The sequence below is a fragment of the Amblyomma maculatum genome, unplaced genomic scaffold, assembly GCF_055883805.1.
Source record: "Amblyomma maculatum isolate TAMU_Amacu unplaced genomic scaffold, ASM5588380v1 scaffold_87, whole genome shotgun sequence".
Classification (NCBI taxonomy): Eukaryota; Metazoa; Arthropoda; class Arachnida; order Ixodida; family Ixodidae; genus Amblyomma; species Amblyomma maculatum.
This window is the reverse complement of record NW_028146812.1, coordinates 86,408-99,034: the sequence shown is the minus strand read 5'-3', so window position 1 is coordinate 99,034 and position 12,627 is coordinate 86,408. Positions and strand designations below refer to the sequence as shown.

The window sequence follows — 12,627 nt, the reverse complement described above, 5'->3', positions numbered from 1 at the left end:
ATGTTTGAAAATGATACGCTCTAGTATTCTACATGAAGTGCTTGTCAATGATATTGGTCTGAAGTTAGCAACATTCATTTTGTCTCCTGTCTTGTGAATCGGTAATATTTTAGCCATTTTCCAGTCATGCGGTACGTTACCAGTTGACAGCGACTTACGAAAGATCTGTCCCAGATATTTGCTACACCATTCAGCATATCTTTTAAGGAATTCGTTCGAAATTGCATCAGGGCCGCTGGATTTTTTGGGGTTAATGTTGAGAAGAAGATTGAGGATTCCGGCATCAGTTATTATTAATGGATCAAGTACCGAGGTATGAGGTGATGGGAGAGGAGGAAGTGTACCGTTGTCTTTCGTAAAGACTGACTGAAAAAATGTATTGTATCTATTAGCCATTGTAGCTCTCTCTTCTTTTGTTAAGTTTGTTGTAGGCTGGGTATTGCGTAGATGTTTCCAGAATCTTTGTGGGCTATTTTTAAGGAAGTTGGGAAATTTTACACTGTAGTAATGTTGTTTTGAGTGTTTTAGTTTTTCCTTGAATTCTTGTAATGCAGATTTCAACTTGGAAGTCGTAGAGGGTGTCGGGTTGTTTTTGTTGGCCTTGCGAAGCCGTTTTACACGTCGCTTAGCATGGATAACTTCGCGCGTGATCCAGGGATTTTTCAGGTGTTGTTTACTCTGTTTCATTGGAATGTAATTATTTACACAGTTTAGCACAATGTTTTTAAAATGAAGCCACAATGAATTCACATCACTGTATACATGAGTGGCTTTTTCTTGGAAGGATGGAAATTCATGAGCTAGATAGTTTAGTATGCTTACGTCATCTGCTTTATTAAAATTAATGAAACTTTGAACTGTAGGAGGGCTAGTAATGGAGTCACTGAGTGGGAATGTGCACATAGGTATACTGTGGTCAGATATACCTTCGAGAATGTCCAATTCTATTTGGTTGATTTGAAAATGGTTGCTGAGAAGTATGAGGTCGGAGATGTTTTTCGTTGTACCTTGAGTGCGAGTGGGATGAGAAACCACTTGATGTAGGTTAAAATTTAGCATCACGTCTATTAGCGCATCTGAAGCTTCTGATGCGTGATGCATTGTGTCCCAGTCAATGTCGGCAAGGTTAAAATCACCCGCAAGAATAACCCTGGATTGATGGACATGACGCTGCATGTACTCCTGAATGGCTGAAAGGCATGTGCTGTCAGAAGATGGACTGCGATAAACGCAACCGGTAACAATCGTCATCCCGTCGCATAATATTTTACAGAAAACGGCTTCAGCGTTAGCCACATCGGGAAGAAGGACAAAGGGAAGGCATTTTTTTATCAGTAACGCTACACCGCCACCCCGTGAAGGCCGGTCTTTCCGAATGATTGCGTAGTTTGGTGGGGCAATTTCGTGATCGAATACAGCAGGTGATAACCATGTTTCCGTGATGGCCACTATATCTGGGTTATAGTCAACCAGTAGGTTTTCCAATTCCTCGGTTTTATTTAGAACACTGCGGGCGTTTATGTTCATCAAGGTTAGTCTTTTGATTGTGCTGCTCGGCGGGTTGTTCGACGGATTGTTGTGCTTTCTGCGTCGTTTTTTTGCATCGGCACTTTGTCGTTCTTCTCTTCGTCCCAAATATATGCGCGTTTGTTAATGTATAATTTGTCGTAGGAAAGTGACACCTTTTCTTTTCTGTCGCGGTTTGGTTTCGCACTGTCCCAAAGTTTCTTCCGTATATCTCGCACTCTTTTGGAGAAATCTTCCCCAACTGAGTAGTCGGTTCCTTTAAGTTTGTATCCTCTTCCTAATATTGCTACTTTTTGTCTGTAGTCCAATAATTTCATTATTACTGGCCTAACCTTACCTGTCGCGGGCTTCCCTAGCCTATGTATTCTTTCTATTGCCACTTTTTCGAAGTCTAATGTGTCAACAATAATATCATTATTAACAGTTTCTTCGAGCGACTCGCTTGTTTCTTCGTCATTTTCTGGAAGACCACAAATGATTAGGTTAGACCGCCTACTGCGATTTTCTAAATCGTCAATTTTCTTTTCAAGTGCTTCTATGACTTGATTCATGTCAGTCATTTGTTGCTGGCAAGCCTCAACTTTACTTTCAAGGGCAGCAATTTTGTCTAGTTTGGTTTCTATGTCGGTCAAACGTTTCTCCTTTATATCTTTTATGTCAGCTGCAATGTCCTTCAGTTGTTTAGCAATTTGGTTTAGGTCGGGGCCAGGGTTAGTTTCAACATCTCCACTCAGCAGCAACAATTTTTTCAAGGCAAGGGCGACATCAACAACCTCTAACAAAAGAGATGGGCACGGCAGCTCTACCAGAAAAGGGTCACTTGAGCGGATGCAATATCCGAAATCTTTCCTTACCTGCACAATGAATGCAAACGGGTTGTCAGCGTGCCGCATGCTAGCAGTGCCACCGTGCCCAGTGGCCGAGTACGCCCACGGTAGGCTGTATATAGCTGCGGAGAGCGGTGGCGTTGATGGTAGACCACGTGCCAAGAGTTCCGAGCTTGTTGTCGTCCGGTGGTGATGGTGCGGTTCCCACGATGTAAGCGGTGGCAGATCCAGCACTTGGCTTATCCTGGCGTAGAATACCTGCGCAGTCCCGGTCACCCGGGCTTGCGCTGTGTCTCCATCGCCGGTATGAAGCAGCAGGCCAAAGGACAGCTGCACAATGAATGCAAACGGGTTGTCAGCGTGCCGCATGCTAGCAATGCCACCGTGCCCAGTCACGAGCAAGAAGCTGCTTTTACCGAGTTGCGTCTCCGTCTCCAATCGCCGCCTGTTCTAGCCCATTTCGATGAGCACGGTGAGACAGTAATCCACACTGACGCCAGTAACATTGGCCTTGGGGCGGTTCTCGTGCAACGTCAAGATGATGTGGAACGAGTCGTCGCCTATGCTAGCCGTACTTTATCTCGCGCCGAGATGAACTATTTAACTACTGAGAAGGAATGCCTCGCCATTATTTGGGCTGCTGCAAAATTTCGCCCCTACCTTTATGGTCGCCCATTTAAAGTGGTCACTGACCACCATTCCTTGTGTTGGCTGGCCAACCTGCGTGACCCATGCGGCCGCCTGGCGCGATGGAGCCTTCGCCTACAGGAGTTTGACCTCACTATAGTCTATAAGTCCGGACATAAGCATGAAGATGCTGACGCGCTCTCTCGTGCGCTCGTCGAGCTCGCTTCACCACACACGGGTGACTCTGGCAGTTTTCTCGGAGCTGTTGATGCTTCAGATATGTCTCATCAGCAGCGTGCTGATCCAGAGTTACGAGCCCTGATCGATTATTTAGAAGGTCAGCCAGCCGCAATACCTAAGTGCTTTTCTCGGAGCCTCTCAACTTTCTGCGTGAGAAGAGGTGTACTCTATAAGCACAGCTCTAGATCAGAGTCGAGAACCTACCTCCTCGGGGTACCCGCAGCTCTGCGGGAGGAAATCCTTTCCGCGTGCCACGATGAACCAACGTCTGGCCACTTAGGCTATACTCGCACACTTGCTAGAATACGAAAGACATTCTACTGGCCCAACCTTGCCACTGTTATTAAGCGCTATGTTAAGAGCTGTCGGCAATATCAGCGTCAGAAGGTTCCGCAATCAAAGCCTGCAGGCCTCGCGCACCGTTTGATCAAATCGGCATGGACCTTCTCGGTCCTTTCCCTCGATCTTTCACCGCTGGATAATCATCGCCACAGACTACCTGACTCGATATTGTCACGTCTCGATAGAGCGCCAAGGAGGACCCAAAGATAGGACGGGTTTAATAATCAACCTGGACGAGTCTTGCGCTCCAACTTCCTTCTCTTCCAGGCTCGCGCTTGTGGGCCAGTCATCATCTTTGGCGTCGTCTTCTATGCGGCATTTGCCCCCCTCCTCAAGAAGCATCGTCCCGATCAGCATAAAAGGGAGTAGGAGGTCAAGGTCAGTCCGAGTTGTACGGCTTCATGCGTACAACGTGGACGACGTCGGCTTGTTGCTGGCGTCGCCTTGAGGTCGACACCCCGTCTGGCACCACCTCATAAGTGACGTCGGTTAAACGTCGCTGAACAACATATGGCCCGAAATATCGCCGCAATAGTTTTTAGGGGAGTCCACGGCGGCGAATTGGCGTCCAGACCCACACTTTGTCGCCAGGTTCGTACATGACATGTCGGTGTCTATGATTGTAGCGTCGTGCATCATGCTCTTGCTGATTCTTGATCCGCACACGCGCTAGTTGGCGGGCTTCCTCTGCACGCTGAGCGATTTCCTCGGCGTCCTGATCGAGATCGTCGATGTCGGAATTCGGGAGCAACATTGCATCCAGCATAGTTGTTACTGGTCGCCCGTGAAGGAGGCTGAATGGTGTCATACGAGTGGTGTCTTGGCGTGCCGTATTGTAGGCGAACGTGACGTAGGGAAGAATTTCGTCCCAATTCTTGTGGTTCACGTCAACGTACATGCAAAGCATGTCTTCAATGGTTTTATTGAGGCGTTCCGTCAACCCATTGGTTTGGGGGTGATAGGCTGTAGTTTTACGGTGACTGGTACCACTGAGGCGGAGAACGGTCTCCAAAAGTTCGGCCGTAAATGCAGTTCCTCGGTCAGTTATAATGAGCGCCGGAGCGCCATGCCTCAGGACAATGTTCTCCACGAAGAACCGAGCTGCTTCGGCGGCGGTACCCCTTGGCAGAGCCTTGGTCTCCGCGTAGCGAGTTAGATAATCGGTGGCGACAATTATCCATTTATTTCCGGCTGTCGATGTCGGAAATGGTCCCAGGAGGTCCATGCCGATTTGCTTAAAAGGTGTTGTTGGCACTTGAAGAGGATGGAGTAGGCCAGCTGGTTTTACAGGGGGTGACTTACGGCGCTGGCAGTCTATGCACGTACGTATATAGTGTTTCACTGTCGCAGGCAGTTTTGGCCAGTAGTTTCCGTGCTGGACTCTAGCCAACGTGCGGGTGTAGCCTAGGTGACCGGCGGTTGGCTCGTCGTGACACGCTTGCAAAACTTCACTGCGGAGAGCAGATGGGACGACGAGTAGATGACTGTTTCCCCCAGGGCGGAAGTTCTTCTTGTAAAGTACGTTGTTGCGAATAAAGAATGAAGAGATTACTCGGGTAAAAATCTTAGGCACAACGGTAGTTCGTTTTTCCAAGAAATCAATAAGAGGGAGCAATTCCTGGTCTTCTCGCTGCTGTTGGGAAAGCGTTGCGTCATCTATGACACCTAAAAACGCAGTGTCTTCATCGGTCATAGTGGAATGTTCGACCGGCGCTCGCGAAAGGCAGTCAGCATCCGTGTGCTTTTTTCCAGATTTGTAAATAACTGCCATGTCGAATTCTTCTAATCGAAGGCTCCAACGCGCGAGTCTCCCTGAAGGGTCCTTTAGATTCGTCAGCCAACAGAGCGAGTGATGGTCGCTAACGACTTGAAAGGGACGAGCGTACAAATAAGGGCGGAACTTCATAGCCGCCCATACCACTGCAAGGCATTCTTTTTCGGTTGCCGAGTAGTTCGCTTCTGCTTTAGATAGGGTCCTGCTGGCGTAAGCAATTACTTTTTCCACACCATCCTGGCGCTGCACCAGCACAGCACCTAAGCCCACGTTGCTGGCATCCGTATGAAGCAGTGTAGGGGCGTCGTCATCAAAGTGTGCCAGGACAGGTGGTGTCTGTAAACGTCTCCGCAGCTCATTAAACGCTTGTTCCTGTTCTTCACCCCAGTGAAAGACAGCGTTGTCACGCGTCAGCGAAGTTAATGGCCAGGCAATTCGTGAGAAACCAGCAATAAACCGGCGGTAATAGGCGCAAAGACCCAGGAAACGCCGCAATGTCTTTTTGTCCGTAGGTGTCGGGAACTTGGCGACTGCGGAGAGCTTTTCAGGATCAGGCCGGACACCTTCTTGGCTAACGACGTGACCTAAGAATTGCAGCTCCTCGTACCCGAAGTGGCACTTCTCGGGTTTTAGTGTGAGGCCCGCAGATCGTATGGCCTGAAATACAGCTAGCAGACGGCGTAGATGCTCTTCAAATGTGGCCGAAAACACAATCACGTCGTCAAGATACACCAGGCATGTTTGCCACTTAAGTCCCGAGAGCACAGTATCCATCAACCTCTGAAATGTTGCTGGTGCTGAGCATAAACCGAACGGAAGGACCTTAAACTCGTACAATCCGTCGGGAGTGACGAATGCTGTCTTCTCCCGATCTCTCTCGTCTACTTCTATCTGCCAATATCCACTTTTCAAGTCCATTGATGAGAAGTAACGTGCATTTCGTAGGCGATCAAGGGAATCGTCGATGCGAGGAAGAGGGTACACGTCTTTTTTAGTTACTTGGTTGAGCTTGCGGTAATCTATGCAAAATCGTAAGCTGCCGTCCTTCTTTTTAACAAGTACCACGGGGGAAGCCCAGGGGCTCTGTGACGGCTGGATAACGTCGTCTCTAAGCATTTCGGCCACCTGGCGCTGAATGGCTGCACGTTCTTTCGGAGCTACACGGTAAGGATTTTGTCGAATCGGGCGAATCGAGTCATCCGTGATGATTCGATGTTTTGTCAAAGGCGTTTGGCCGATCCGCGATTCGGAAGCGAAGCAGTCTCGAAATTGATCTATGAGATCCAAAAGACGGTCCCGTTCTGAAGAAGACAAATTTGGACTCACATCGACGATGGTTACGGGCGTCTTGCACATTGATCCTTCCTGTTGCAGTTAGAAGCAGTGCTGCGCATTTGGGATGCTGTCGAAAAAGGCCACAGTTGTGCCTTTCGGGATTTGCTGACGCTCGTCGCTGAAGTTTGTCAGCAGCACTTCGGTCTGTCCATTGGTCAAGTTTACTAGCCCTCGAGCTATAGAAACACCTCGGCTTAGTACCAGGGCGACTGCTCTTTCGGCGATACCATCGCCGGTATGCGCCATGTCGCACTTCACTTCAACAAGAGAGCATGATCGCGGAGGTAATGTCACTGTCTCATTGGCGACGCGTAAGGGCTTCAGTGGTACTTCCGCATAACCAAGGTCTTCATGATTGTTGGTGAAGGCAACGACGCTGTCACGAATGCTGATTACAGCCCCATGAAGACGCAGAAAGTCCATGCCCAAGATGAGATCTTTGCAACAGTCAGGGAGAATAACGAAGCTGCCAACAAACACCGCGTTTCCTATTCCTATCCGGGCAGTGCACTTCCCTGTCGGTGCCAGTAGCTGGCCCCCAGCACTTCTTATTACTGGCCCAGTGCTGCCTCTGTGCCGTAACACCCATCAAATAAAAAAATAGTCACAAAAACAACATTAAACAATAATGGGATTGCCTGGCTGCCAGTTATGCAAAGCCAGTGGACAAGCTTGGGTGGGCGATGTTGGGCAGCCGATGAGCCTAGCTGGATAGCAGTTATTAAAAGCCAGTGAGTAAGTTTGCATGGTTGCAAGTATTGGATAGCCAGTGAGTGTGCTGGATGTATGTTATATAGGAGCCAGTGGGTATGCTTGAGTGGAAGATATTTGGTGGCCATTGTTGGAAAGCCAGTCTAGTAGATTGGAATAAATCTTGGCACGGGTAGCGCCCCAATGAAACACCATTATTGGCCCCAAAATTGGGGCCCGTTTCCCCCATTGACGGCGTGCTACTTGGGATGCTTTATTCGCATTCTGTTTAACTATAACTACGAACCTAAACATTATTCACAGTTCATACCTAAAGACTAATTTTTCTTTAACCACGAAATCTGTGAGCTTTTGTCGCCGTGCGGCTGCACACGGCGGAAAGTAATAATTACTCCCTCATTGCGAAACTCCACTCTGCCTTGAGGGTTTCCTCTAAAATATTACCAAACACTCATAATAAGGAACGCAGATAGAAGAGAAAGGCGCGAGGCACCCGTTTCCGGAACTTCGTGGTACGTTCGTCAATACGAATAAAGATGTGGAAGGTACCTCACGCTTGTAACCACTTTGTGCTAGAAAAACTTCATGCCAGGGTGAACAAAGTGCGCAGTAGGTTGCAATTGTGTTATAGCACTTCACTCATCTAGCAACAACACCCGAAAAGTAATGTTCACGCACTGTTACATTCAGGAGTGACCAGCGGCTCCTTTCATCCAAAACAATAAAGCACCAGTGCCTCAGCGTAGTTAGTTGGAGAAAACTCCAGGGCCAAAAGAAGGTCTCGACTAGCGCATAAGGGACACATCGCTAATAGCACAGCCAAATAACCACACAATAAACAAACAACACAAAATGAGCTCGAAAAACTAAATTCCAAAGAAGCACCACGGAACGGCAAAACCCACGGCACCCAATCGCGCTAAAACACGTCCCAGGCAGCACACCAACATCACACCACCATCGTACCAACATCGCACCAACATCGCAGCACACCAACATCGCACCAACCCTGGGGCAACGTCGACAAAAATTGTGGAGGTGGAGCCATCCTGGCGACCTATGGTGAGGGCAAGAGGAGCGGATCGTAGTACGTTTTAAGGCGGCTCACGTGCACAGTTTCGCGGCCGCGATGACGCATGTCCGAAGAGGTAGTGAGTGGCTCCACGATGTAATTCACAGGCGAGGTTTGACGGATAATGCGGTAGGGGCCGTGATACTCGGTTCGAAATTTTGATGACAGTCCCGGTGGGGTGCCGGGAACCCAAAGCCAAACAAAGGATCCTGCAGGAAAAACGTGTGGCGTCTCATCTTTGTCGTGGTGATGCTTTTGGCGGCCTTGAGATTCCGATGTAAAACACCGGGCCAACTGGCGACATTCCTCCGCATGTTTGGCAACGTCTGAAAGGAGAGTACACTCGGAGGAGTCAGGACGATATGGTAAAATAGTGTCCATCGTGGACGACGCCTCACGCCCATAAAGGAGGAAAAAAGGGCTAAATCCAGTAGTTGACTGCGTGGCGGTGTTGTAAGCGTATGTCACGAAAGGAAGAACAGCGTCCCAGTTCGTCTGATCGGCGGCAACGTACATCGTCAGCATATTTCCGAGAGTACGATTGAAGCGCTCAGTCAGTCCGTTAGTTTGAGGGTGGTAGGTCGTTGTGGTCCCATGTATGACGCGACATTAGGCCAGTAGAGCTTCAACGACGTTGGATAGGAAGACGCGTCCTCGGTCACTTAGCAGCTCTCGCGGTGCGCCGTGGCGAAGAACAAAATGATGGAGTAAGAACAGGGCAACTTCACGGGCAGTAGCGGCGGGTAAAGCGGCGGTCTCGGCATACCGGGTGAGGTGGTCGATGCCGACGATAATCCACCGGTTCCCAGAAACCGTGCAGGGAAGTGGCCCGTAAAGGTCAACGCCAATGCGGTCAAAAGGCCGGGCCGGGCATGGAAGTGGTTGTAAGGGGCCAGAAGCACGAGGTGTGGATGACTTCCGGCGCTGACAGGCGATGCAGGAGCGGACGTATTTGCGAATATAACCGTACATGCCGCGCCAATAGTAGCGTTGAGAGATTCTTTGAAACGTCTTGAGGACACCAGGATGGGCACACTGAGGGTCGGCATGGAAAGAGGCGCAAATTTCATGTCGTAAATGGCGAGGAATGACGAGAAGCCATCGTCGACCATCAGTCATATAATTGCGGCGGTAGAGAAGACCATCTCGTAGGGCAAAGTGTGGTGCTTGACGGCGTAAAGCCCGAGAAGGTGCAGCAGCGTTAGAACTGGACACGACGTCGATAAGAGAGGCGAGCCACGGGTCTTTGCGCTGCTCCGCAGGCATGTCAGCGATGGTTAGAGAGGAGAGGACGGGATCAGCCGCCGTAGAGCAAGCAGGTTCGTTGGAGAGGGGAGAACGAGACAGTGCGTCGGCGTCCATGTGTTTACGGCCAGAGCGATATATAACGCGGATGTCAAATTCCTGTAGGCGGAGAGCCCATCGTGCGAGGCGGCCGGACGGGTCTTTAAGAGAGGACAGCCAACATAACGCGTGGTGTTCCGTGACGACGTCAAACTGGCGACCATAAAGGTAGGGTCGGAATTTCGTCAATGCCCACACAATTGCCAAACACTCCTTTTCCGTAACTGAGTAGTTGCATTCGGCTTTAGAGAGGACACGACTCGCGTACGCGACGACGTATTCGTGAAAACCGTTTTTCCGTTGTGCCAAAACAGCTCCGAGGCCAACGCCACTCGCATCAGTATGGACCTCGGTGGGTGCTGTCGGGTCGTAGTGGCGAAGGATTGGTGGCGAAGTCAAAAGACGGCGCAATGCGTTGAACGCTTCGTCGCACTCGACCGACCACGCAGTTAAGTCATTGTTTCCTCCGAGTAGTTTCGTCAGGGGTGCAATTATTGAAGCAAAATTCTGCACGAAGCGCCGAAAATAGGAGCATAGACCTATGAAGCTTCGAAGTTGCTTGAGCGAAACCGGCTTAGGAAACTCCGCCACTGCGCGCAGCTTGGCCGGATCAGGGCGAACACCTTCCTTAGAGACGATGTGCCCCAAAATAGTCAACTCCCTGGCACCGAAGTGGCACTTCTTGAGATTCAGTTGCAGGCCGGCGTCAGTAAGGCAAACCAAAACTTGCCGCAAGCGCTCTAGGTGCGTAGCGAAGTCGGTGGAAAAGACAACAATGTCGTCCAAGTAGCAGAGGCAGATGTGCCACTTGAACTTCCGCAAGATGTTATCCATCATCCTTTCGAATGTGGCGGGCGCATTGCACAGACCGAAGGGCATCACATTAAATTCATAGAGGCCATCCGGCGTCACAAATGCGGTCTTCTCTCTGTCACAGGCGGCCATTGGTACTTGCCAGTAACCTGAACGTAAATCAAGAGATGAAAAGTACTCGGCACCTTGGAGGCAATCAAGAGCGTCGTCTATACGCGGAAGGGGGTAATTGTCCTTGTGGGTAATCTTGTTGAGGCGCCGGTAGTCGATACAAAAGCGAAACGAGCCATCTTTCTTTTTCACTAGCACCACTGGTGAAGACCAGGGGCTTTGTGATGGACGGATTACACCACGTTGTAGCATGTCCTCAACTTGCTCATTGATCACGCGACGCTCTGCCGCTGACACACGATAGGGGCGCTGTCGAAAAGGCGAGTTAGAGCCGGTCTGAATGTGATGCGCGACTGTGGAAGTACGGCCGAGAGGTGTGTGGGCGGCGTCGAAGGCGAAGCGAAATGTCTGTAAAAGGGCCACAAGCTGAGTCCGGTAGGTGGAAGGAAGAGCGTCATCGATGGCGGTTCGCAAGAAGTCGTCTGGCAACGAATCAGGCGTCGGATCGGAGTGCAGAGCATCAATGTAGTTGCTGCGGTAGGTCTCGGAGGCGTCCAGGTCAGAGAGAAGGTGGGCTGGTTGAATAGAACCCGGAGATTCCCCACGTAGCAGAGTAATCGGGTGCGGAGACGGATTGTAGATGAGTAGCTTCGTGAAGCCACCGTGAACATCGAGAACAGCAGATGGCAGCGGCAGGTGCTTGCGGTGGATGAAGGATGCAGACGGCGTAAATAAAACACTAACGTCTGACACAGCAGGACACAAAAGAGGCACAAGGGCACAAGCCTCTGGTGCTACGTCGACATCTTCAGCGATGGTGAGCTTTTGAGGACACACTGAACGGTTGTCGTCGGGCAGTGCGTCGCACAGTGCAGAAAATTCTACTTCAGCTCGGGCGCAATCGATCACGGCGTTATGTTTAGACAAGAAGTCCCATCCGAGGATCACGTCGTGGGAACAAGATGACAAAACGACGAACTCGACACTGTACAAAATACCTTCAATGACGACACGCGCTGTACATGCTGCTAAAGGTGCAATTCTCTCTTCACTGGCAGTGCGGAGTGATAAACCGTTAAATGACGTCGTAACTTTTCGTAATTGTCGCCAGAGTTGCTCATGAATCACTGACACTGCAGCACCCGTATCGACCAGCGCATATACGGACAGACCATCGATAGAAATCATTATAACGTTCGTGGGAGAAATATGAGGCCTTGAGCTTTTCGCAGAGTACGCAGTTCTTGCCTCAGGAACCGCGGAGCTTAGTTTCCCTCATCAGCAGGGGGTGGTCGCCGGCGCATTGGTGACAGTGACCTGCGACGTGGAGAAGGAGAACGATTGGTCGTGTACGAACGCTGTTCGGCGGCGTATGCAGGAGAAGACGGAGTAGAACGAAGCAGCGGTGGGGAGTACTCCGAAGACGCAGGCTCGGGACGCGCAGCCATGCGGCGACGGCACCGACGGGCCACGTGTCCAGGGCAACCACAGTAGTAACAAATTGGGCGATTGTCAGAAGTACGCCACGGGTTGTAATAGCGCGGAGTCGCAGGATGAAGCGGAGCCGTTTGAGGAAGCGGTGCATGGCGTAGGACAGGCTGCACGGGTGGTAACGGCTCAGGCGGAGGCCGCGCAGCCACTGCCGCGTAGGTCAAAGGGGCTGGGACAGACGGTTGGCTATATTGTAGTGGTGCTCCGACGTATGTCAAAGGAGCGACGGCAGGAGCTTCAGGAAGCGTAGGAAGTGCTTCTGCGACTTGTTCGCGGATGACTTGCTGCAACTTTGGCGCCAAAGAAGAGGAAGCGTCAGGACGATGGGGAACGAGGGACAGTTGACGGGCAACTTCTTCTCGAATGAACTGCTTGATTTGTTGCAGCAAGGGGGACTGTTCTGCGTCAGCTGT

General features: G+C 50.4%; 1 protein-coding gene across 1 annotated transcript; it reads right to left on the bottom strand.

Moving 5' to 3' along the window:
• Positions 1–1,494: 1,494 nt before the first annotated feature.
• LOC146170664 (uncharacterized) lies at positions 1,495–2,723 on the bottom strand. The gene has a single exon (XM_084586859.1). It carries the CDS (start codon positions 2,721–2,723, stop codon positions 1,533–1,535), a length of 1,191 nt encoding a protein of 396 aa, XP_084442985.1. The 3' UTR covers positions 1,495–1,532.
• Positions 2,724–12,627: the final 9,904 nt, after the last annotated feature.

Excerpts from the sequence above, each read along its gene's own strand:
- LOC146170664 (XM_084586859.1), bottom strand. The coding sequence starts at position 2,723 with ATGCGGCACGCTGACAACCCGTTTGCATTCATTGTGCAGCTGTCCTTT.